At 45.7% G+C, this 25,724-nt stretch overlaps 1 protein-coding gene across 10 annotated transcripts in view; it reads right to left on the bottom strand.

Moving 5' to 3' along the window:
• The window catches only part of ZNF384 (zinc finger protein 384), a 39,000-nt gene extending 17,383 nt beyond the window's left edge, over positions 1-21,617 (bottom strand). For 2 of the 10 annotated variants that reach the window (XM_054041699.1, XM_054041772.1), the window contains exons 1-4: positions 21,550-21,564; positions 16,929-16,999; positions 16,543-16,783; positions 15,825-16,143 (exon numbers count right to left, since the gene is read on the bottom strand). In XM_054041699.1, coding sequence (XP_053897674.1) covers positions 15,825-16,143; positions 16,543-16,783; positions 16,929-16,994 — 626 coding nt within the window. In that variant the 5' untranslated portion in view covers positions 16,995-16,999; positions 21,550-21,564. Of the gene's footprint in view, positions 1-15,824; positions 16,144-16,542; positions 16,784-16,928; positions 17,000-19,865; positions 20,335-20,367; positions 20,971-21,007; positions 21,026-21,445; positions 21,518-21,549 lie in introns of those variants that run through there. The other 8 variants (XM_054041746.1, XM_054041755.1, XM_054041737.1 and 5 more) reach the window with 8 other exon arrangements.
• Between the last annotated feature and the right edge of the window lie 4,107 nt (positions 21,618-25,724).

Here is a 25,724-nt window from a genome sequence, read left to right as displayed (position 1 = left end):
ATTAGCTGCTGTAATGATGAATGACCGTGAAGGCGGGTGGGAGTAAAGATATTCAAAGCCTTGGAATGGCACATAGGACTTTCACTCTGCCTGCTTTGAGGTGGGAGGCAATGAAGGGTCTGCCACAGAGCCTTCATAGGCTCTAGTATTGCCTCATTTACTAGCAGTACTACCCTAGAGGGACCTATCCCTAATAAAATGTCAGACGTGAGGACTCCCTGACCTTTTCAAACGTGAATGCCCAAGTCTGAAGCCACCCTCTAATGATTCCAAATAAGCTTGAAAGTCACCAGGAGGAGTAAAATTGCCTCCGAGGAAACCGCCTCGTCCAGAGAGCACGAGGAGGAAGCCAAGACTGGAGGGAGTTGAATTTCTTCCACAGACTGTTCCTCTGCTTCCAGTGCCTCTTCTTGATGCTCAGTACCAGGCCTGGTACTGGACACTGAAAGTGGAGCAGCTCAGTGTGAGGACACCACCTGCCTAGATGAGGGCATGGAGTAGGCATGATGAGGGGAGGATCTAGAAGCTGTGGAGGAAATCCCAGAGGTTCCAAAAAGGCCACTGATATGGGGCTGGACCCCAGTGACCTCCTGACAATTCCCATGGTAGCTCCCATCATGGGGTCACAATGGTAGGCAGAGAGAGAGGATCTCAGAAGGGACTGGTGGGTTCTGCTCTGGGATTGTGAGATGTAAGATCGAACCTCCGAGTCTGATGACAAAGTTTTCCCTTCCTCTGACCATGGAGGGGCTGCTTCAGTTGGTGCTGGGGACCAGCACCGAGAACCTGGTGATGGGCGAAGTGTCACCATCATTGCTGGCTTCCCCTTAGACAATACTACTGGGCTGACTGTCTGGGAATTAAGCAGCTGGTGTAATCCCGCAAGTTGCAGTGTTGGGGGGATCCAACTCCTGCACTGCCAGCACCATCAGCACCAAGAGGCAGAGCAAATTCTTTGCCACCCTGAATCCCTCCACGGTAGCCAGCATGGAGATTGTACCTTACTGCGTTGCCGCTGAAGTTGGTGGGTGGGCTCAAAGGTACCGGAGCCAAGTGTGCTGACTTAGGCACTGACTTGGAGGGGGAGTGCTTAGATTTCAAATGCACTCCATTCAACTCATTCTCTTACCAGACTTAGAGGGTGGAGATCGTCTCCTGGTCAGAGCCTCTTTGGAAGACTTTTATTTCTTCTTCAGCATGTGTGAAGATGATCACTGCCAGGACTCTGACAATGCTGCAGGCATGCGTCTCACTGAAGCTGCAGCTCTCAGCACCAAACTGGACTGGGGCAGCTCCGATGGTGGTCTGAACGCCACCTCCCTATCCTTTTTCATTCTAGGTTTGATTTCCTGTTCTTTCATGTATGCTTCGCCCAGGCACTTAAGACAACTATTGTACGGGTCGCTCAATGGCATAGGCTTTGAGCAAGAAGCACACCGCTTGAAGCCCAGTGACCAGGGCACAGAGAAAACCATTCTGGCAATGAACAGGAGCTCCAACAACTGTCATGGGCAGTAAGGAGGAATTGAGGGAGGATAGGGGCAGCTCTGCCCTTTATACCTGCAAAATGTGTGGCAGCAGAGGGTGCTCGAGCTGCCCTATGGGAAAAAAAGTTTCTGATGGCCATGTGCTATGTGCACAGACACCAAGAAGGGGATGCATATGTGCAATCACTGGAAAAACTATTTTTCCATTATAAGTCTCTACCACTCAGACAAAATGAAACTGATCAACTAGAAATTTTGTATATGTGATCCTTGGCTAGAAAGCAAGTTTGTGGGGACATTATAAAGAGTTAATTAGTTTGAGAAATAGGATGTTTTTCACTTTAGGAAAAGTTTTCACAAATATTTTTGCACCAAATATTATGCATCAGAGCAGTGTGGCCTAGAAACTCATTTCGTTTGCTCTGCTTTCCTCACCAAGGCCCATGGCCTTAAAGGAATTGACTTTTAGTTCTTGTATAACGGCTTTTCATCTATAAATCTAGGAAAGCTTTGCAGAAGGTCAGTATCATCCTCATCAAACAGAAACTGAGGCACTCAGAGTTGAATGAAGTGACTTGCCCAAAATTACACAGCAAGTCAGCAGTGGAGCTGTCAAACTTCCAGTCATGGACCTGGACCAACATATCTCTTATAGTCAGAGTATGTTGCAACATCCCCAATAAAGGTTGCTGAAGGGAATCTCCCGGGGGGAGGGATAGCTCAGTGGTTTGAGCATTGGCCTGCTAAACCCAGGGTTGTGAGTTCAATCCTTAAGGGGGCCACTTAGGGATATGGGGCAAAATCAGTACTTGGTCCTGCTAGTGAAGGCAGGGGGCTGGACATGATGACTTTTCAAGGTCCCTTCCAGTTCTAGGAGATGGGATATCTCTATTTATTTAAGCTTTCCATTATTAATAAACTTTGTCAAATCGTCACCTTAAAGTCAGAAATTCCCCTGGTCGGTCTCTACCCAAGGGAGTGTTTTTTTTATTTTTGTTTTTAAGTCAGACCGAAAATGATTTTACCATATTTGCAGAATAAAATCATTTAAAAAGATGTGATTTATTTAAAAAGCCTTTCTGGCACCTAAGTAGAAGGGTGGGGGGGGAAACTTGATGCTGAGGAAAGAGATTATCCTTAGGTCACATGCCCTTTTGGTGTTTAGGTGAAAAATCTGTCTGCATTTTGCAGTTATAACCATTTAAAGATAGTATTTCATCCATGCTATATTTAAAATAATTCCTGGGTGTTTTTGTAAACAACTGTTTCCCACTATTCTAATAGTACAGTAACTCCTCGCTTAACCTTGTAGTTATGTTCCTGAAAAATGCGACTAAGTGAAACGATGTTAAGCGAATCCAATTTTCCCATAAGAATTAATGTAAACGGGGGTGGGGGTGGGGGGAAGGTTAGGTTCCAGGGAAATTTTTTTCCACCAGACAAAAAATAATATATTATATAGATATACACACAGTATATGTTTTAAGCAAACAATTTAATACTGTTCATAGCTATGATGATTGTGAAGCTTGGCTGAGGTGGTGAAGTCAGAGGATGGAAGAGGGAGGGATATTTCCCAGGGAATGCCTTGCTGCTAAATGATGAACTAGCACTCAGCTGAGCTCTCAAGGGTTAACACATTGTTGTTGATGTAGCCTCTCACACAAGGCAGCACAAACAGGAGGGAGGGGAGACAGCATAGCAGACAGACACTTGTGTGTGGGAGAGGGGGAGAGAGAGAGAGAGAGATGCACACTGCCCCTTTAAGTAAGCTGACCTACTCTTAAGTGCATTGTCTTTTTAAGTGGATCAGGAAGTTGAGACAGCAGCTGCTGCCCCAAGCTCTCTATGTCTGTCTCTGTTCGTGTCCCCTCCCTGCTCTATATGGAAAAGGCGTAAGCGGGGTGCAGGAGCAGGGGGACACCCTGACATTAGCCCCCACCCCTTCCTCCCCTGCACAGCAAGCAGGAGTCTCTGGAGCAGCTCCAAGGCAGAGGGCAGGAGCAGCACAGGGCAGGAGCAGCACATAGCTTAACTGCCGGCGATTGACAGCCTGCAATTGATAGCCTGCTGGGCGGCTGCAGCACAGGGAACTTAGGGGAGCAGGGAGCTGATAGGGGGCTGCCGGTCCACCCTGGTTACGAGCCCCCACCAGCTAGCTGCAACGGGCTGCTCTTCCTGCAAGCAGTGGACAAAGCAGGCAGCTGCCAAACGATGTTAGAAGGGAGCATCGCACAACTTTAAATGAGCGTGTTCCCTAACTGATCAGCAACGTAACAATGAAACAACGTTAACCAGGATGACTTTAAGTGAGGAGTTACTGTATCACACATGGGGGTGTAACAATTTTGTATGGAATTCTAGATTTTACTAAAAGATTTGGGAAATTCTGTAAGAAGGCAGTGATCCATATTCCAGACAGCTTCATATTACCTGGAAACAGGAATTATCAATGCATAAGATCAATGGTCCACCTAAATCAGTGTCCTGTATCCAATAGCTACGAGTATCACATGCTTCAGAGGGAGATGCAAGCAGCCACCTAGTGGACAATTATGGAATAATCTGCCCAAAGGGAAAGTTTCTTCCAAACCCCAAGCAGTGATTTGGCTTATGCCTGAAGCAAGAGGAGTTATCTACCTTTAAAAGAAATGTGTATTTATTATATACACACATACATAATTAATCAGTGGAACTTATTATCCTATTGAGACTAAGAGCTTAGCTGGATTCAAAATAGGTTATTTATATGGATAATGAGAAAATTCACGTTACCTTAAGTAAGAAAATAATTTCCTTTTATAATTTTTGAATTTGCTGCCTCTCAATTTCATTGAAGGTCTCCTTGCCCTTGTATTATGATAAAAGTTTAAGAAGGGCATCTTAATCAACCTTTTTTCTACTCCATTCATTAGTTTGTATTCCTCTCACTCATCTGTTCTCTCAACTGAACAGTCCCAATCTCCCCAAGCCTCTAATCATTTTCACTCTCTGTCTCTGAACCACCACTATTTTGGTATATTCTTTTTGAGAGGGAGGCCCAGAAATTGCAGGTGAAGTCCTTTATACAATGACATCATATTCCCAAAATGATTTCTTATCCCACTGTATGTGTGTTCTAACAGTTTTGTTTTTCTTAACTGGTGCTGCACACTGTAGAGTTTCAATGAAAATTTATTCTCAGTACAGCCCAGGATTTTTTCCTGAGTGGTTAGAGTTAATATAGTTCCCAACATGTCAAAGGAGTTCAAATTACTCCTTCCAGTATGCATTACCTTAACAGTGTGTAGTTACACAGAAGCCCTCACAACTTGGAAATGCCAAAGTTAAGGGTGGATGTGCAACCTTATCTCTTGTCCCCATAAATCTGGGTGATTGTGACACTATCTTCAAGAACACAATCACACTTATAGCCACAAGACCCCTGCTTCATCTGGTGCCCAGAGACAACTGAACAGTACTTTTGCCCCCTCACTGTTCAATTAACAGTTCCTCTGCCTCACTCATTGGGCCCTGTTTAACTGTATAAGGCAAGAGGCCTGCAAAAACACAACCAGATAATAATGACCTATTGAATACAGATATGCAAGGATTTTGATTCAAGTGCTTAACCATACAATGTATTGTATTTAGTTATTAAATCCAGTTTTTACATGATTCTAAATGTCCCTCTGGGTCTGGTATGGGCTTTAGGAAGTCAGCATAGTCCAGCAGACAAAAGAAGGGCTTGAGTCAAGGTTTCATATACATAATAGTAGTTTATGAGGACAAAAGAGCATTGCAGATTAAAAACAACATCTGAAAGCCAGACAACTCAGAGGTTACTCTAAGAACAAAACTGGAAAGAAGGGAAATGCAAAATTAAAGTAGCTTAAGCAACTTTAACTCTGTCTCCCAAGCCACCCTTCATTCAAACTAAAGACTAAATTTTATGCCTGCACATGGCAGGGCATGTATAGTATCCGTGTTCTTAATTACACTGTTCAACAGTCATCCTACTAATGTACATACTATCAAATCTATATGTGCCACCTACAACCAGCTAGCCATCGCAGCCATGTCCAGTCCTCCTATCACCTGAGGTGGCTTGACAAGACCAGACAATACCCTACATCACCTTCCCCACAAGACAGCAACACGAATACCTGCTTGCTTTCTGTAAACACACCAGTGACCTGCCAAACACCTATGCTAGCTTCTCACTACTGAGCAGTCACATCAGTTACTGGAAACTTCAAACACATTAACACTTTTCTGTTTCCATTTGGTTGGATTCCCTGGGGCTACAGACACCTTAAAATAGGTATATCATCCTGGTCCAACTAGATACATCATAGAATATCAGAGTTGGAAGGGACTTCAGGAGATCATCTAGTCCAACCCCCTGCTCAAAGCAGGACCAATCCCCAACTAAATCATCCCAGCCAGGGCTTTGTCAAGCCTGACCTCAATCCTGCTATATAAAGTCAGGAGAATGTGAGCCAACATATCTAGCTTTGTTAAGGAGACTATAGGTTTCTGAAAGTCCTCAGATGAAGCCTCCAACACAGCAGTCAAAATCAACTTACAGCAATACATTGATGCTAATCACAGAAATCTACTAGGCTCAACAACTCCACTTGTTTCTAAATGGTGAATGAGGAGGCCCCATGACTGCAGAATTTAAGCTCTCAATTATTTAAAAAGTTAGATATCTATGCCTGTCACCCTAGCACCAGAGTTCTGTATATAAACTGCCCCAATCACCATCTGATCTTACATGTGTGACTCAAGTTACTAATGTAGTGTCACTTTCCTGAATCTCCAAACAACTGGTTCTGGTCACTGCTGCTATTCAGAGGTTTGCTAAGTAGCAGTACAATCAAGTGAAATTAACCACCACTCTTGTCCGCTCAGGACTGTTATTCAGAACCCAGCTTGTGACAGTGAACCTTATGAAGATGTCAATTTCACATTTCTGGATTGCATGGGAAAGCTCTGGGAGAGGCCTCTGACCCATAAGGTGAGCTCTACATTTTCTTTTAGTTAAGCTAAACAGATTGAGCTCTTTAAATCTCTCACTACAAGACATTTTTTCCAGCCCTCAAATAATTTACGTGGTCTCTCTCCATACACTCAACATCCTCAATTTTTTCAACATCCCTTTCAAAGTGTAGATGCCAGAAATGGATGCACTATTCCAGGATCAGTCTCACCAATGCCATAGACAGAAGTAAAACCACCTCCCTACTCCTGCTCATACATACAAGGATCAGGGCCACCATTTTGCAACAGTGTTGCATTGGGAGCTCCTGTTAAGTTATGTGTCCATTATGACACAATCCTTTAGAGCAGGTGTCCCCAACGCAGTGCCCGCCAGGGCATCTATGTGTGCCCGCCTACTGGCCGCTGGATAAGCGGCCGCCAAAATGCCGCCGAGAAGCAGCAACGCGAAGAAGCGTCGCTGCCGAAATGCCGCTGATTTTTGGCGGCATTTCGGCGGCGACGCCTCTTGACAACACTACTTCTCGGCGGCGATGCTTCTTCGTGTTGCCGCTTCCCGGCGGCCACGCTCCTCGGCGGCTAGTAGCCCGGCGCCCGCCACACGGAAAGTTTGGGGACCACTACTTTAGAGAGTCACTGCTTTCGGTGATACAGTCCTCCATTCTGTAGGTATGGCCTACATTTTTGATTCCTAGATGTATAACTTGGCATTTGGCTGTACTAAAATCCATTTTATTTGAATGGGCCCAGCTTACCAAGTGATCCAGATTGCTCTGTATGACTGCAATATCCTCGTTATCTACCACTCCGCCAATCTGTGCATCTTCTGTAAATTTTATATTTACTTTCCAGATCATTGATGAAAATATTGAATAGTTCTGAGCCTAAATCTAATCCCTGCAGAACACCACTAGAAACATCCCTATTGGATGAGGATTCCTCCCTGACCACTGGTTTTGAGATCCATCAGTTAGCCAATTCTTAATCCACTTAATGTGTACACTATTTTTTTGTATTGTACTAGATTTTTTAATCAGAATGTCATGCAGTACCAAGTTTGGGCTTTCAGTACTGGGAAGCTGGCAGAGGCAATGGTGACTTGAAAGTTAGGAAATGTCAGAATTAAGGAGGCCTGTGCAACAAGTTTGATAGAAATAACAGCATTGATGCATAATAGACTTGGCACCACATGGCATTTTGATTAAAGAAATTAAACAACATAAAACCAGCATGGCACACATTAAACGGATTAAACTTGGGGTTAAATGATAGGTCTCAAAAAGTAACTGCAAACAGGGAATCATCATCAAACCAGTAGACTTCCAGTGGGGTTCCACAAGGATCAGTTCTTGGCCCTATGCTATTTAACATTTTTATCAATGACTCAGGAGAAAACAAAATCATCACTGATAAAGTTTGCAGATGATGCATATATATTGGGGGAGTGGTAAATGACAAAGAGGACAGGTCACTGATACAGAGCAATCTGGATCACTTGGTAAACTGAGCACAATCAAACACTGAGTTTTCCTATGGCTAAATGTAAATATATACAGCTAGGAACAAAGAATGTAGGCCATACTCACACAATGGGGGACTATCTTCTGGGAAACAGTGACTCTGGAAAAGATTTGGGGATCATGGTGGCTAATCAGCTGAACACGAGCTCCCAGTGCGGCGCCGTGGCCAAAAGAAGCTAATGCAATCCTTGGATGCATAAACAGGGGAATCTCAAGTAATAGTAGAGAGATTATTTTACTCCTGCATTTGGCATTGATGTAACCACTGTTTGAACACTGTGTGCAGTTCTGGTGTCTACAATTCAAGGATGGTGATAAATTTGGGAGGGTTCAAAGGGCCGCCACAAGAACGATTAAAGGATTAGAAAACCTGCCTGGCTAGTGATAGATTCAAAAAGCTCCCCCTAGTTAGCTCAACAAAGAGAAGACTATGGGGTGACTTGGTTAGTCTATAAGTACCTACATGGGGACCAAATATTTAATAATGAACTCTTCAGTTTAGCAGAGAAAAGTATACAACATGAGCCATGGCTGGAAGTTGAAGCTAGACAAATTCAGACTTGAAATAAGATGAAATAGTCTGGAACAAGTTACCAAGGGTCATGGTGGATTCTCCATCACTGACCATTTTTAAATTCAGATTGGATGTTTTTTGTAAAAGACCTGCTCTAGGAATTATTTTGGGGAACTTCTATGGCCTCTGTTATACAGGAGATCAGACTAGATTATTATAATGGTTCCTTCTGGCTTTAGGATGTATTAATGTTAATTTGCCCCCTTGTGCATTATGATAAAGTCTTTAATTCCATTTTCACATATTTCCAAAGGACCGCTACCTCATTCAACATACAGGGTGAACAGTGCTCACCATTTTGTTTTGTTCTCATTGCTTAATATGTAGCCCTTTAAAATCCTGCTCTTAAAACAGAATTATTAATTTCCTCATAGGTTTTTCCATGGCGCTCATCACAATAGTATCCAAGTGCTTCACAAACATTATTGAATATATTTTCACAACACTGTTCTCAGGTGAGGTATTATCCCCATTCTATGGAGCTGAGGCACAGAGGTAAAGGTCAAAAATGTCCACTAATTAAGGGGCACCAATTTGAAACGCCATGGGCCTGATTTCTATAGAGTATTTAGCATTAATATATACAGCAGCATATGCAGCATTCCTAGCTGCAACCGAGATCAGTGGAACCTATGGAATACATAGGTTCCACTGATCTCGGTTGCAGCTAGGAATACTCAGTACTTCTGCAAATCAGACCCCAGGGTCTCACATCTGACACTCAGAAAACGAGGAACACACAATTAATCACCACCTGGGAAAGGTTTAGTGTGACTTGATGGAACGCTGTGGCAGGGCAAGGATAGAATCCAATTTTCTAGGACAGCATTCAGTTGCCTTAACCATCAGACCATCTTCTTTCTTCCCGCAGCCCCCGTCTCATTCACTACAGACCTTCCAACTTCCGCAACAAACAAGATGGGGTCCTACAGACAACAAGGAATTTCTCTACACTAAGGTTGCCAGAATTAAGCCTGTGCATTTCTTACTTTGCAACCCCAATTTTCTTTTAACAGTGTGTGTGTGTAAAAATTTCCTTGGTTTCTTAAAAAGCAAACTGAAAAAAACCTCAAGAATTCCACTCCGTGGCATACTATTGCCATCCACCTGGGTCATTAGATCCTCTGCTACTTGAACTAACCGAGTAACTGAGAGCAAGAGCAGGTTGTCATCCCCTGTAAGGATTAGCACTAAAGGGGGATGAGAAATTTTGCCAGTGGGTTTCACAGATATTTACTGACAGCAGTGGAATGGTGAGACTCAGGAATTTTGGGTTCTATTCCAGGAGAAGCTCTTCTGCCGACATAGCGCTGTCCACACAGGGGGTTAGGTTGGTATAACTATGTTGCTTAGGGATGTGCATTTTTCACACCCCTGAGCGATGTAGTTATATCAATACAAATCTGTAGTGTAGACCAGACCTGAGGAACTATCCCAGATTCAGGTGTCAATAGAGGAGGTTTTGGAACAAACTGATAAACTAAACAGTAATAAGTCACCAGGACCAAATGGTATTCACCGAAGAGTTCTGAAGGAACTCAAATATGAAATCGCACAACTATTCACTGTGGTATGTAATTTAAATCACCAAGTCACCTTTTGTATTACTTGACTGGAGGAGAGTTAATGTGTCACCAATTTTAAAAAAGGCTAAAGAGGGGATCCTTGCAATTACAGGCTGGTAAGCCTAACTTCAGTACCAGGCAAACTGGTTGAAACTATAGGAAAGAACAGAATTTTCAGACATAGCTGAACATGATTTGTTGGAGAAGAGTCAACATGATTTTTGTAAAGGGAAATCATGCCTCACAAATCTATTAGCATTCTTTGAGAAGGTCAACAAACATGTGGACAAGAGTGATTCAGTGGATATAATGTACCTGGACTTTCAGAAAGCCTTTGACAAGGTCCCTCACCAAAGGCTCTTAAGCAAAGTAAGAAGTCATGGGATAAAAGGAAAGGTCCTCTCCTGGATCAGTAACTGGTTAAAAGACAGGAAACAAATGGTAGGAATAAATGGTCAGTTTTCAGAATGGAGAGAGGTAAACAGTGGTACCCCCAAAGGATCTGTACTGGGATCAGTACTATTCAACATATTCATAAATGATCTGGAAAAAGGGGTAAACAGTGAGGTGGCAAAATTTGTAGATGATACAAAATTACTCAAGATAGTTAAATCCAAAGCAGACTAGAAGAGTTACAAAGGGATCTCACAAAACTGGGTAACTGGGCAACAAAATGGCAGATGAAATTCAATGTTGATAAATGCAAAGTAATGCACATTGGAAAACAATTCCTACTATACATACAAAATGATGGGATCTAAATTAACCGTTATCACTCAAAAAAAAAAGATCTTGGAGACATTGTGGATAGTTCTCTGAAAACATCTGCTCAGTGTGCAGCGGTCATCAATAAAAGCTAACAGAATGTTAGGAACCATAAGGAAAGGGATAGATAAGACAGAAAATATAATAATGACACTATATAAATCCATGGTATACCCACACTTTGAAAACGGCATGCAGTTCTGGTTGTCCCATCTCAAATAAGATATATTGGAATTGCAAAAAGAACAGAGAAGAGTGACAAAAATGATTAGGGGTATAGAACACCTTTCATTTCCTCTGAAGCATCTGACATTGGCCACTGTTGGAAGACAGGATACTGGGCTAGATGGACCATTGGTCTGACTCATTATGGCCGTTCTTATGAGAGTGTCCGCACCAAATTAGGACTTAACTCGTTTCAATGATTCTGTGGATTGCATTCGAGTAAATATCAGTTGAGAAACTAACCGGTTTTTAAACAAAGCTTATCATTTCCTTGAATTTTTAGCTGACAGGGAGTTCCAGGCCCCAGGATTTCCTGTCTCTCCAGCCTTTCTGATGCTCCGCAATTGTCCTCATCCCAACACTGAAAGAGAGAACTGGCAGAGAAAGTCTTTTGTCAGGCAGAGCTCCATTTCTGATGAATGTGCATGGGTAGCCAGGTGAGGAGTTCTGCGACAACCAGCCAACAGAAGTTCATTGGGTTGCGACTCTAGCCCTTCTGATCAAACAAGTAAAAGCCTTGGGGTGAGGACAGAGGAAATGGAACGTGGGGTTCGAGGTGGCACAGAGAAGCTGGCAAGCATGAAGTCCTGTATGACTATTGTACCTGAGCCTGTGGCTCCTCTGCCCTGCCCTCTCCTTTTTCCCGGACCCTGGGCTTCCCTAGCCACTCACAACTTTCCCTCCATCCCCCAAAGTCAATCTGCTCCTGTGCCCCCATTTCTCTGTGCTCCTCACTCTGTCCCCTCATCTCAGTCTTCCCAACACATCTCCTATTTTCCAATCGCCCATCTCCCCCAACCCTAAGAAAGCTGTTGATCAAAGAGCAATGGAAGGTAGGAGAACTGGGGAACCAGTGAAATGGCAGGGGGAGGTACAGGAGCACAAGGCAGGGAGCAGTGGGAAGGCTTTTTTGTCCCCCCCTTTAAAAAAAAAAAAAAAAAAAATCACAACCAGTGAAGCTATTCCATATAGCGAACTGGCTAATCATCCTGGTCTGCACAATCCAGACATCAGAACCAAACACCACATGCAAAGAGCTTTCATGTTATTTTAGAGGGAAAATGAGCCACATAGAAGAGGGGCTTGCCAAGGCAGAGAACTAAACTGGACCAGACAGCAGTAACTGCCTCACCAGCCCTGGCAGAGCTGTGCTATATCATACACCAGGAAACTCAGAAGCCCTGAGAAACATTTCAGCCACCATCCAGGAACAGATCTACGTCCCGGTATAATGAAAGCCTGCCCATGAGTGAACATAAGATATCCTTCCTAACAGAAAGCATTACTGTCTCCTTCAGAAAAGTGAACCCCTCAATCTCCCTGAAAAATACTGTAATCTCTGTCTGATCAGAAAAGCCAACCCTGGGTGCAGAAATTCATCTACTGTCCAGTTCCTAAACAAAGTTGTGATAACCAAGTCACCCAGAAAGAGGAAAGAGGAGCTGTTGTCCATGACTACTTGGGGGCCTGTTGGAGTGGAATTATAAGAGCCATTGTAAAGCTATATCTTGTGTTCTAGATGTGTTATGTACACCCAGTCACCCAGATCCTGGATGTTTTGCTATGCAGACTAGGGACCAGCATGAGAAACCCCTAGAGGCACCAAATAATTACCTCCTCATGTCAATAGAAAGGCACAGCTATTTCCTGGCCTCCCTGCTAACTTCAACAATTGACCACAAGGTGCTGCTGACTGCGTACATAACACATCTAGAACACAAGATATAGCTTTACAATGGCTCTTATAATTCCACTCCAACAGGCCCCCAAGTAGTCATGGACAACAGCTCCTCTTTCCCCAGTACCCACAGGGATCTATGCTGTCCTCCCTCCCCTTTAACACCTACGGCAGACCATTTGAAGATGTGGTGAGAAGCAATGTGCTCCACTGAACTCCACAACCAGTTATCCAGCTCATCTCCCACGAACACAGCCATCACATCGCAAGGATGTCAAAATGCTGAGAAATCAGCACATAGCTGAAGCAACACATGGCTGACACTGCACCCAGGCAAGAGTGAAGTGATGCTATTCAGAAAGGAAGAAATTTCAAAGAACTGGTATAAACACTATCCTCTGTCTCGGCAGGCATTCCCCAGCAGTACAATGCAAATCCATAGGGTTCTGTTGGACTCGTCGCTAACCCTAGATGAGCAGTTAGTGCTAATACCAAGATGATCCTTCCACCCCGCAGCTTGCTGAAAACTCCACCATTTCCTCTCAGAGGAGGATTTAGCCACTCTGGAGCCTCACATTCATCATCTCCAGACCAAGTTACTGTAACTTGCTGGGTGAAGGCTGCCCATTCCTCCGTGGGCTGATGTGCTGTGAGTACATCACCTCTAAGCAATGGTTCCTCCACAGGCTCCAGCCTATTTCTGTTGCCACTTCAGGGCCTTAGTCTCTATCTTCTTCAGTAGTGAGTTAGAAGCTAGGTATTATCAGCAACCTGAACAGCAAGGCATCTCAGAAAAGCTAGGAAGAAACACATGGAAGCCAAACATTAAGCCATCTCAGAGCAGGGGGTTGGAGTTATAGAATGAACTCCTAGACAGCAGACTGATCTAGTTTAATCCTCTTCAGAGCACCTGGCCAGACTCTCAACAATGAAACATTTCTACCAGAATCAGTGTTTTTATGAAAACACCACCACACGTACATCCACACCCCAAGCAAAGCTTCCTCCAACCAGGAAAGGAAAAGAGTAGAGACTTCATGAAGACCACTATGAACCTCATCAGGCAGAGGTAATTTACCTAACAAGCACTTTGATACTATAGCAATGAGCACTATAGAAACCCCACTAGAGCAAGGAACAGAACCCAGGAGTCCTCAATGAATGAGCCACTTGGAAAGTTCCACCTTGGAAAGTTTGGCCATATTTGCACTATATGTGATTTTTACAGAGGGAAAAGTTACATTTTTTCCTTCTCTGCCACAGCTCAAATAGAAGATAAGATTTTGCTCAAAATTTCAAAAAAAATCTACCTTTGGGCTGAGAGTAAGCATGGAAGATGGCAGCAAAGAGACTGCAAAGGAGGCAGAGCTACTACCTGATCACCAGTGAACCTCAACTCAGTTTCCCTCTCCCCTTGCACAAGTTCTCGAGGAAGGGCTGTTTGGGACGTGGGAGAGGAGGTAGGTTCCACACCCACAGAAATCTGCCTATTGTAGAGTTCAGTCTGGTTACTGGTATCTGATCATCAACTCATTTTCCTTTGTTCCAAACATTGGCCCGTGAGGGAAAAGCCCAAACTTTGCACAGAGGTTTTTGCGGAGTCATTCCACCTGCTTAGAAGCATTTTTCAGACTTACAAGCAAACAGGGCTATAATTAAAGTCCTGGTATAGCTTTAATGCTAGTGTTCACTGCCAAGTGCATCCTTTATAAATACACCTTCAACAACCTAACTAGCGACCCAAAACGTATGACGCTTGAGTCGTGGTCGATGCCCAAAATAAATGGTGGGGCTGCAAGTAGCAAACTCCCCCACACCTCCTGCAGATTGATCATATTTTCAAAGTGAAAAACTAGGACATTGGTCAAAGGGCTGGCTTCACATCGAGTTTTTGCATCAATTTAACATATCAGTATAGTTAAAGTGATACAAGCCCCAGCTTGGACACAGTTATACAGCAAAAGGTGCTTGTACTGAAATAGCTTACAGCAATTGAGTTATACTGGTACAAAAACTATCCAGAGAAGCCCAAAGGACAGGCTTTGTTAAGGGATTAAAGAAGGTTAGTAAGGAAGTGGGGAAAAGAGCTCCACCACCACTTCCCTCTCCCACTCCAAATACAGAACTGGGACACTGCTGTAAAGGCCAGGGTGGCAGAAAATATTTAGCCTTATGACCTCTTCAGCTCTCCCAAACTCTACTTACCACTATTCACCTTCCCATTCAGCCCCGTCAACCCAACCCACTCAGCTCAGAAACACTCCCGGCCTCCTCAACAACATTCAATGTTCACCTTTTCAGAAACACCTACACTCTACCATCCCCCAGACTGAGACCCTCTCCTCTTCCTACTTATCCTCTCCACAGCTCAGAACCAGTCCCCGCTCCCACCAATCCCTCATAAACATAAAAGACACAACCCTCCCAAGCTCAGAAAATGCATCTCTGGGCTCATAACTCTCCCCCAGCCCTTATCTGACACCCACCACCAGTCTCAGAAACACTCCAACCCCTAGCTCAGAAATCCCTCAACCTTTTGCTGGGGTGGAAGAGTAGGAGCAGAGCCACCAGGGAGCATGTGACCTGAAATTACCCTACAGAAGTCTATTTCTTGCTCACTGCTGTCTGGGGTCTATGAACTGCAGAGGCAGGAGTCCCACCCCAGTTGCAAGCAGGTGTACTGCAGCTCCTAGTTGCAGCAAGTGGTACTACACCCTGCAGTACAGTCAACACACTACACAGCTGTGTCATCAGGTGAGGTTTAGATTAATTAGACTCATTAACCAGCTGCTCCAGGAGCATTACTTCCTGACATTGCAGCAATCCTTAAAATCAGATTGATCTGCACTTTTTAATTTGCCTGATTTGTTAAAAGAGAAAAGGAGATGAAATCTCAACTCTTTCTGCAGCTGAAAGTGTCTGCACATTGGGACTTCACAGGGAGAAAGCACAAATCTCCTTTTTCCCATGTAACCGCTTCTCCCACCCCACGCAGTGAAACAGCCAGGGTTGAGCCCCACTCCCCACCTGTATGTCTTGCCATCCTTGTGCTGGTCCTCATCATCCTCGTTTGACAGCACAAATGGATCGCTCATCTCTGGCAGCCCCGACTCCTGCAGTCTCTTCTTCTTCCGGCCCCGGGGAGGTTTAGGGGCAACTCCCCCACCCCCACCTTCAGAAAGGGAGGTTATCACCTTCTTCGACAGGTCAGGCACCACCTGGAGGGCAGCCTGGGAGCCAGGGGGTAGTGCAGAGACAATCATTGGGGCTGAGATGGGGAAGGTTTGGGCAGAGGAGGCTGTGGTCACCAGGGAACCCGAGTGGGAAGTAATCACCAGGCCAGGACCTGCAGGAAAAGAAAGGGGAAAGAGCTCAGAGATCAGCCCCTCCAGACATCAGGGGCAGGGTCCAATCACCCTTCAGATCCCCCACCCCAATAAAGTGCGGCCTCAAAATCCATTTTTAACCCTGATCCACAAGGAACAGTAGCTATCTTCCCTATTCCATCCCACTGTCCGATATTAGAAGTCAAATGCTCAGCAATACCTGGAGAGGAGAAACACCAGAAGTACACTGGGCACAATTAAGAGAGGTATGGCCAGGACCCCCCATGCCATCTGCTATCCAAGACCTGAGTCAATCTACAGCCCCAAAAGAAAAACACATTCAGAACCCTACGCACTTCATTTCCTTAAGATGCTGAGATTACCCTTCCATTCCTCCACAACCCCATGGTGCTCCCTACCTGCTGTCATGAGCCCGGCAGACTGCACTGGCACCACGGTGATGTTCTGGGTCACGGGGGCTTGGCTGTGCGGGGTCAGCTGCTCCGACTTGGTGTCTGAATCCATGGAGATGCCGGTGGGTAGGGCGACAGAGGTGGGTACCGTCAGCAGGGTGGGGTAGTGGGGGGGAGCCAGGCTGCAGCCCTTTTCTGGGGGCAATAGCTGCTCCTTCATCTTGTTAATGAACATGGTATTCTCGATCTACATGAGTGTGAAAGAGTTCTTTTAGAATACCCCAGAATTGACACCTCCCAGCAGTAGGCACTGTAGGAAATAGGTCAGGAGCACTCTGGTCCCAGCAAGGAGCAGAACCAAACAGACCATGGTGGAAGAGAGAGGCCCTTACCTGTCCCGAGACTGTGGGCGCTGCTGGCCAGAAGTACGGGGAGGAGTTGAAATGAGATTCTTCCATCCTAGCTGGGCAGAGGGGGGAAGACAAGGAAAGGGAGACAGAAACACACGTAAAAGAAAAACATTAAACCCAAAGAGTGTGATAAGGAACTGGCTCAGCCTAATGCAGTGACCCCTGTGGGATCTCCCTTTTTATACTAAGCAACATGGCCCCTCTTCTGATCTTTCTCCCAAGACCTGTCTCCCAGCAAGGAAAAGAGGCTGCTTCTCACCACTCACCCAGGACTAGGTTCCTCTCAATTACCTCCTGACTGAAGCTAGTCCCCCACCCCAAAGATGACTAATTTCCTCTGTGGGGAAGGGGTGGGTGGGTTTTGTTTCTGCAACCATGACCCTCACAGGTGGAAACAAATTCTCACAACATTGCATATAATCCAACCCCCAACCAGTGTGAATTCCAGATCCTGCCTGCCCCTGCCCCTTCATCTTAACATAAAGTCAGGCACTAACTACCCCTCATCCGCAGGTAGCAGGAGAATGTTAGCATAGTGTTACACAGGGGGAAGAGACAGGGAGGGAAACAGATTTGCCCAAGATAACATAGTGAGCCAACAGATGATCAAGAAATAAAATCCAGGACTCCCAATTTCCTGTTTCCTACTGCTCTAATACACTGGACCCCACTCCCATGGGAAAGCCTAAAACAGAATCTAAGGATCCTGGAGTCCAAGCAGACTCCACTGCCCTTCCCTGGGAAGAGAACCCAGGAGTCCTGATTTCCACATTCCCCCTCCTTCCAAAAGGGGTGAAGGAGTGACTCACTATGCCACCCCCCTTTTAGTACCATCCTTCAGCCATGTTTTGGGCACATAATCATATACCACCACCCCTCAAGTCACTGCTGCCCAACCCCAGCTCTCAAGCCAACCTGAGGCTATGTCTACACTGCAGAGACTACACCATCCTAGCTACCTCAGCACAGCTATGCCAGCATAACCCGGTTGTGTAGCTGCAGCTTACATCAACAGAAAGGGGTTTTCCATTGGTGTAGGAACACAACCTCCCCTAACAATGGTAGCTATGTCAACAGAAGCATTCTTCCACCACCAGAACTGCATCTTCACTGAGGGTTAGGTCAGCTTAGCTATGTCCGTCAGAGGAATGGATTTTTCACACCCTTGACCAATGTAGCTATACTGACCTAATGTTTAAGTGTAGACCAGGCCAGAGACCAGATGGCAGCCCTCTCCAGACTGGAGGAGCTTCACCTCTAGGAGCACAGCAATTGGGAGAGACATAAAAAATCCACTCCCTGCGATATGCTCAACTGGCAAAGCTTTCAACACCAATGAAATGACTATTTAAAAACTAAGAACATTCATATACAAAAAATGTGTTATGATAGAGTGAAGGCTTAGACTATTCACTCAAATATATGTTGATAATTAAATATATGTTGATCACTTGATAATTAAATTCCATTAAATAAAAACTACATTTGGAGAACATTAAGTTTGAAAAGTGAGATGCTCATAGTTAGAAAGTTTCTAGGGTAAGGTTACCAGTGCAGCCTCAACGTGCTACATTTCTACATCAGTTATGAAATAGTCTTTAATTACATGACCACATATTATTTTTCTGTAGGCCCCATCTCATTGAATAGACAGGTTGCTGAGCAGTGTGCAATGAATAATGTAGAAAGAAGACATTTTTAAAAAGGGTAATAAAACCAAAATGAAGATGTACGCTGTACACACCACAATTCCTATATATCAGCCAAAATTCAAAGAATTTTAAATAAACCCAATTACTTGTAATTTTTTTAAATGAACTACTTCCTTTCTGTGTTAGTGAACCCACCCTTGCCTCATTCATTACCTACTGTCCAACAAGTATACTTAAAGGCCAAATTTTGTTCTTAGCTACTCCAATATAAATTCACTGCAAATTAATAGATTTTGATTGAATTACTTCGGATTTACACTATTGTTATTCAATCATAACCTGGTCCAGAACATGAGGGAGTTACAGAAGCCATCTCATCTTCATTTCCTTAATACCACTCAGCCCATGACTGAAGCAGGGGCCTGTGTACATTAAAGCCTAATTACATGACAGAACATAATCATAATGCAAGTATATGAGGGGGCAGAGTTAATGCATTTTGTGACTATGCCATTTCTATAGTTTCCCAAGGCATTTAAAAAACCCCCACAAGATTTAAGTACCTTCACTATTTGCCCAGATAGAATCTTAAAACCAAAATGAAATTGGGTTTGTACAATACAATATTGAGGTTTTTATGCACTATGCAAACAAAGTTGATGGTGGTGCCAGATTCCCACTGTTTCACCTGTAAAGTTTTAGGTGTAGAAGACAAGGGCTCATAAAATTAAGTAAAATCTTGATTTTGCCACACACACTTACTTACACTTCTTTCATTTAGAAAATTGGAAGATAGCTAAAAGCAATTCAGTTTTCAAACTCAAAGCCAAACCAATGTTGATGGCGACAATCAATAACTTCCTACCCGCAACTAGTCCACTATTAGAGTCGTTATATAGTCACAATTTTATTTATAAAGGCAAAAGTATATTTTCCACTGTACTGGTTCTCAAAATATGGCTAACCCCCAAAACCCTTCATATTTTGGGAGAGCTGAGGCTCGGAAAAATTCAGTTTAAAAGGTGAAAGCTTGACAAAGTTATTATGAACTGCAGGGTGGGGGAGAGGGGGAGTAGTCACAACAGAAGATTTCATGCAATTTCAGCGGCATGCCAACCCTTTAAAATGAAGAAAGTTGAAGATCAAGTTCCTCCAACAGACTTCTGTCCTCCTACCTACAGCTAGCCACCCATTGTAGTCTAATAACCCTTTTGGAAATATGAATCTCTAGTCATCATCCCACCCCCTTAACACCGCTCACACTTACTTTACCAGAACTCTGCATGTAACCTTTCCAATTGCTCTACCACTATCACATACGGGATGGAGCTTCAACCCTGTACCACAGCATGATCCCACTGAAGAGCCTTCATCATCTCAGCTTCCACAAACAGGTCACAGATGGGACCTTCTTCCCATTCACCAGTCTAGTATCAGACAGATGTCAACGTGCCCTCCTGATATAAACCAGAAACAATACCTTCCATGTACAGGCCAAATTCACATGCACTGAACAAGCAATTGAACAAACAAGAGAATTCGATTACTGCTTATCATGAGGGTCAAGGTATCACCACTATGGCTCTCACAGATTCACACACTTCAAAGGCCGGGCTTACATTTCATGGAGTTACTGCACTGAATCACTGGCACATACATGAAAAGCATAGCAAGGACTTAGAGTGGAGAAGTGGTGTGTACAAGGGGGTACAATTAAGGCTAAATATGCAAGAATAGGTAAAGTAGACTTTAAATATAATTTTCCTTACTTTCACACAGTTTATTTATTGTGATGTTCCATTTCCAACTTTATAATAATAAAAAAAAACAAACCCTGAGGATGACACTCGGGAGTGGTACCTAACGCATCATTATATCTGTACAAGACCTGATTTCATGGTGGGGAAGTTTTAGGCCCAAGTGATGCTGGAAACAATTCATGATGATGAACACACATTGAACACAGGGCATTTGATGAGATGCAAAAGCATCTTCACAGAGTTCTGAGGAAGAAGAATTAAGGAACTCTATGTAACAATCTGAAAAGCCATTATTTGGTTCCATGCCATCAATAACCTAATCATAGTGGAGAAAAAAGAACTGGATTCTCCTTCCCCAACCACTACTAATACACTAGAGGTCAACAATCTTCACGGCATTCCCTCAGACATCCAATCCCACCTCCCCCATACCTTGAAGCTAAACAGCAAACGATGCCCTAGAGGTGAAGCACCCTATAGCCAACCCTTGAACAGGTCAGTCCCTGGACCGGAACTAACTTCCAGAAGAAGAAAGGCCCCAGATCCCAGAGCTGGGCACTAGGGCCACCATACAGAAAAGGGGCGGGGCGGGGGCAGCCAGTACTGAATCATACCCGCACCTCCCCACATTTTCCTGGAAGTTTCTTACCCCCTCTCCCTCTCACTCCTCTTGCATTTCTCCTCCTTCCAGGGCTGTTTCTGCGAACAAACTACCAGCGTTACTGGACGCGTTGGCGAAACCAGGGCTCGGGGGGCTGCATGGCGGCGTTGGTGGGGGGAGAGGGACGCGCCCCGCAGCCAGCGCAGGGGCCCAGCCACAAGGAAAAGGGGACCACCCCGCGCGCACACATCCCACAGGGGGGCAGCCCCGCCCACGCGGGCAGTGTCCGCCCCCGGTGGGAGCCCTCAGCCCGCCTCCCGCGGGCACCGAGCCCCAGCTGTGCAGCGGCCGAGCCCGAGGGAGGGGCCGACACGATCCGGAATCTCAATCCCCGCGCGGCGGAGCCCAGAGGCTGACGGCACTCTGCACCGACACCCAATCAAGCCTCCCCGCTTCCGCTTCCGGGTCATTCAAACCCGGAAGTACCCTTGCCACGGGTCTCTCTTGGTCTCGCCCACCGCCGATTACCGGACACCACCCCCCAGCTACGACCCCGACCCCGGCTCCAGCGGCGACAGCAACCTCCTCACCGGAAAGGGGAGCGGCAAGTCGCTTCCGGTTCAGGAGGCGGGGCGTGTTTTGGCACGTCCGGTGCTCTAGAAAGGTCGGAACTGACGTCATAAACAGATACTTTTGCAGTGCAGAAGGAAATGAATGAATGGACTTGCAAACCGGAAGTGCTAATCATGGGCACGGAAGACGGAGGCAGCGCTCGCACCGCACCGGACCAGCAATAGCGCCAACCGCGGAAAGGCGGGAATCACCTAAGACAAATCAGAAAATCAGCAACCTTTGAGGACGAGGTGAGATTTTCCTGCCGGAAGTAGTTAACGAGGTCGGCGAAGGGGTGACTCCAGGCCGGAAGTAAGGGCTGAAATAACGATTTTTGACAGCGGATGATACTCCGCTTTCAGAAGCGGAAATAACTCGAGTTCCTAGACCGTGATGTCATTTCCGCTCGGAGCGGCCATATCTGCTGAATATTCATGAGGTTCATGAATAATTGACTGTCGGTTGATTGACAGTGTTTCCTGCTGCCGAGCGACAGGGCGTGGTCCCGCCTCTTCCCAGCCCTGCAGAGCGGCCCCATTGCGGAGCCCGGGGGGGGCTCGCTGCCGGGGGCGCCGGGCGGGGCAGGCTGGGGGAGAGGCCCGCGGAGCAGCGTGGGCTGGGCTGTGTGTCCCGCAGGAGGGAAGGGCCCTGGGGGAGCCTGTGAGCCAAGCAATTTGTGCAAACGTGCCCCCAGTCACGGCCCTGCAGCTTCTCCCTGTCTGTGCCCGCAGCGCCTCCTCTAGGCCTGCGGGTACTCCTGCAGTGGTTTGGCTGAGTGTCTGGTAATTCTGGTGTGACAACACCCCCACCCCCAAATATACACCCTGAGGTGGGCCCAGGCACTGTGTACAGGCCAGAGGGCTGGATTGAGGGACGGGGACTATCCTCACTCCCTGCACCTCTTCCCTGCCTGCACTTGATCCTCTTCTGTTGGTCCTCTGGGCACGGAGGGACCTTGGGGTCCGAGGGCTTCCTGTGCTGGACAGGCAAGACGCTGCATGGAGCCAGTGGGGATATAGCAGATATTGCAATCCCAGGCCATATCTCTGGCCACCACTGTGACTTTGCACTCCATAATGTTTTATGCAAATATACTTATGAGTGTAAATATGATGTAACTGGAATATGCTTTATGCAAAAGGTCTCTTGATCTTATAATCTACTATGTTCATCCTATTTATATGTATCATTCATGTATCTGAAGCTAGAAATAGAAAGTATGACTCTGAAGTCCTATTGTAATTATGCAAAGTGTGGGCCATTGATGATGGTTTAGAACAGGGGTAGGCAACCTATGGCACGTGTGCTGAAGGCAGCACGCAAGCTGATTTTCAGTGGCACTCATACTGCCCAGGTCCTGGCCACCGGGTCCAGGCTCTGCATTTTAATTTAATTTTACATGAAGCTTCTTAAACATTTTAAAAACCTTATTTATTTTACATAAAACGATAGTTTAGTTATATATTATAGACCTATAGAAAGAGACTTTCTAAAAATGTTAAAATGTATTACTGGCACGCGAAACCTTAAATTAGAGTGAATAAATGAAGACTCAGCACACCACTTCTGAAAGGTTGCCAACCCCTAGTTTTGAATCTTGATGGCTCCTATTGACTAGAACAGTTGGTTGTAAATGGCTCTGTTTACTTGCAAACCTTCCTGTGTTCCTGTAAGCTAGCCCAGGAAGAATGGTGGAATCCATCTTAAACCTGGTGCTCTTCCATTTAGAAGGAGGGGTGGGGATCCAGAGAGCCAAAATATTCCTGCCTTATGCCAGAGATATAAAAGGGGGTGGAAGAGAACAAAGGAGGGTCCCAGTCATGGGGAAAAACACCCTGCTTTTCACCTAAGATGCCTGCTGGAAGTAACAAGGATTGTACAAGGAGAAAGGATTGGGCCCAGACTAGGAATGAGTCTGTGAAAGAAGCTCACTGTAACATCTCGGAGGGTGAGATTTACCTGTAAACGGTCTCTTAATGTATTAAGCTTAGACTGGCGTGTTTTGTTTTATTTTGCATGGTAACTTACTTGGTTCTGTTATTACTTGAAACCACTTAAATCCTACTTTTTATACTTAATTAATAAACAAAAGTGATTTTATTAACCCAGAGTAAGTGATTAATATCTGGGGGAGCAAACAGAGCGATATGCACAGCTATCAGTATTATGGGGGGGGACAGTTTATGAGTTTATCCTGTATAAGCTTTATACAGAGTAAAACGGATTTATTTGGGGTTTGGATCAAATTGGGAACTGGGTGCTGGAGATAGGTGACCTACAGAGCAGTTTTGGTTAAAGTCTGTAGCTTTGGGAGCGTGGACCAAACCTGGGTCTGTGTGTCTGGCTCAACAAGGCAGGGTTCTGGAGTCCCAAGCTGGCACAGAAAACTGGCTCAGAGATAATTTCAACACATCAGGTGACAGTCCCACAGGGGTCTCTGTGACCGAACCTGTCACAACCTCTGTATTATATTCATGAAAGTTCTCTGTATGATTGTGTTCTATTCCACAGGGGCAGGTTACCCCAGTTCCTCCACAAACTAAAAACAGTGGGAGCGTTTACCCTGGGGTATTGTAAACCACCCTGGAGAAAAAGGAGTGGTTTGCATTATTGGTTCAAGCTGGGTTTTCCACAGATTAAGCAAGGGCTTTTGGTGTAAAACATGGGTGGCCAAACAGCAGCTCATGGAGCCAACCCCACCACATTCTCTGCCTACCAGACTGGTGTGGGGAGCTTGGAGCTCCTGCTCTGAGGCAGAGTGGTGTGGCTAGGGGCTTAGAAATGACTGGTGCCTGCTGAAAGTGTGTGGGGGGGGGAGGTACAATTTAAAGGTTCAGGCCCCTTCCTGCAGTTCCTAGCTGTTAGCTCCAGGTGGAGAGGCAGCAGCAAAAGCAATGGTTCTCCCAGTTGATGCTGCCTCTACCCATAGCTGCAGCTCCCCGCTTGCTGGCTCCAGCAGCTGTGGTGCAGGAAGGGGGCCCGGTGGCACCATGTGACTGAATGGGGCCAGCAAATGTGGTAAATACCAGGGAGGGCACATGACCCATGTGTCCCCCTCACACATGGCCTTTGGCTTCTGCCCAGCAGGGTGGGTGTAGTCTCGGGGCTTCAGTGCTGTGTGGTGACCTGCCAGGGTTTGGAGCTTCAGCAGGAGTGGGGGCTGAAGCCCTGAGCCCAAGCAGGCACCTCCTGAAGCACCAAGACCCCCACCCCACTGGACAGAAGCCCCAAGACACACATCCAGCACAGCAAAAGCCCCTAACCCCACCAGCCCATTGTGGGGCTGAAACCCTGAGCCCAGCAGGGCTGAAGTCCCAAGACCCTGGCAGGCACACCCCAGCTCTTGAACTTCTGAAGATTGTCATATGCAGCTCAGAGGGTCAGTAAGTTTGGCCACTCCTGGTATAAAAAGATGAGCTTGAACTGATACAAGGCTTTCTTTTGATTCAGCAAACAAGCAGGACTTCAAGGGCTCCAACCCTTGTGGAAGGGTTGGAAGAACTTTGGATTGCTAGAGCCCTATCAGACTGCTGGTTGGTAAGCTCTTAGCATGCATAGAGGAACTTTTATTGATTGTTATGTTTTCTCTGTAGTGCTTTTACCTTTAAGAATAAATGTATCTTCCTTTGTGAGGGCTGGTTGGTAACTGGTAAACATTGTTGTGGCCCCTGAAGAAGGGGTAACCACAGGTGCTATACTCCAGTCAGACTTGCTGGGGAAATCAGTGAGGTGCAGAGGGACCGCAAATGTAAACCCACTGGTCTGCTGGAGAGAGAGACATGAGTCTCCTCTCAAGAGGTGTGGTGGCTGGGAGTGTCAAACCTTAAGTGGGTGCCCTCATGAAAGACCAGTAGTGAGGTCAAAGGTACTGTTAACTCTGAAATTGTGACATGGGTCCTGAGCTGCAACAGAGGTGGCAGGTGAGGAGGATGCCAGAGAGGCATAAGGGAGAATCTTAGTGGGGGCCGGGAAGGGGGCTGCAATAACCCAAATCATAGGGGACAGAGGACAACCAGGGATCTCAGCAGAAATGGAGTCTGGAGAATAGTGGACAAGAGATCCTAAAATTTGCAGGCCATCTGTAGCAAAACTGACTGCCCTCCTGTCTGTGCTGTTAGCATGGAATCTGGAGGACAGGGAAATGAGCACATGT

The sequence above is a fragment of the Malaclemys terrapin genome, chromosome 1, assembly GCF_027887155.1.
Source record: "Malaclemys terrapin pileata isolate rMalTer1 chromosome 1, rMalTer1.hap1, whole genome shotgun sequence".
Taxonomy (NCBI): Eukaryota; Metazoa; Chordata; order Testudines; family Emydidae; genus Malaclemys; species Malaclemys terrapin.
This window is presented reverse-complemented; position numbering and strand designations above follow the sequence as displayed.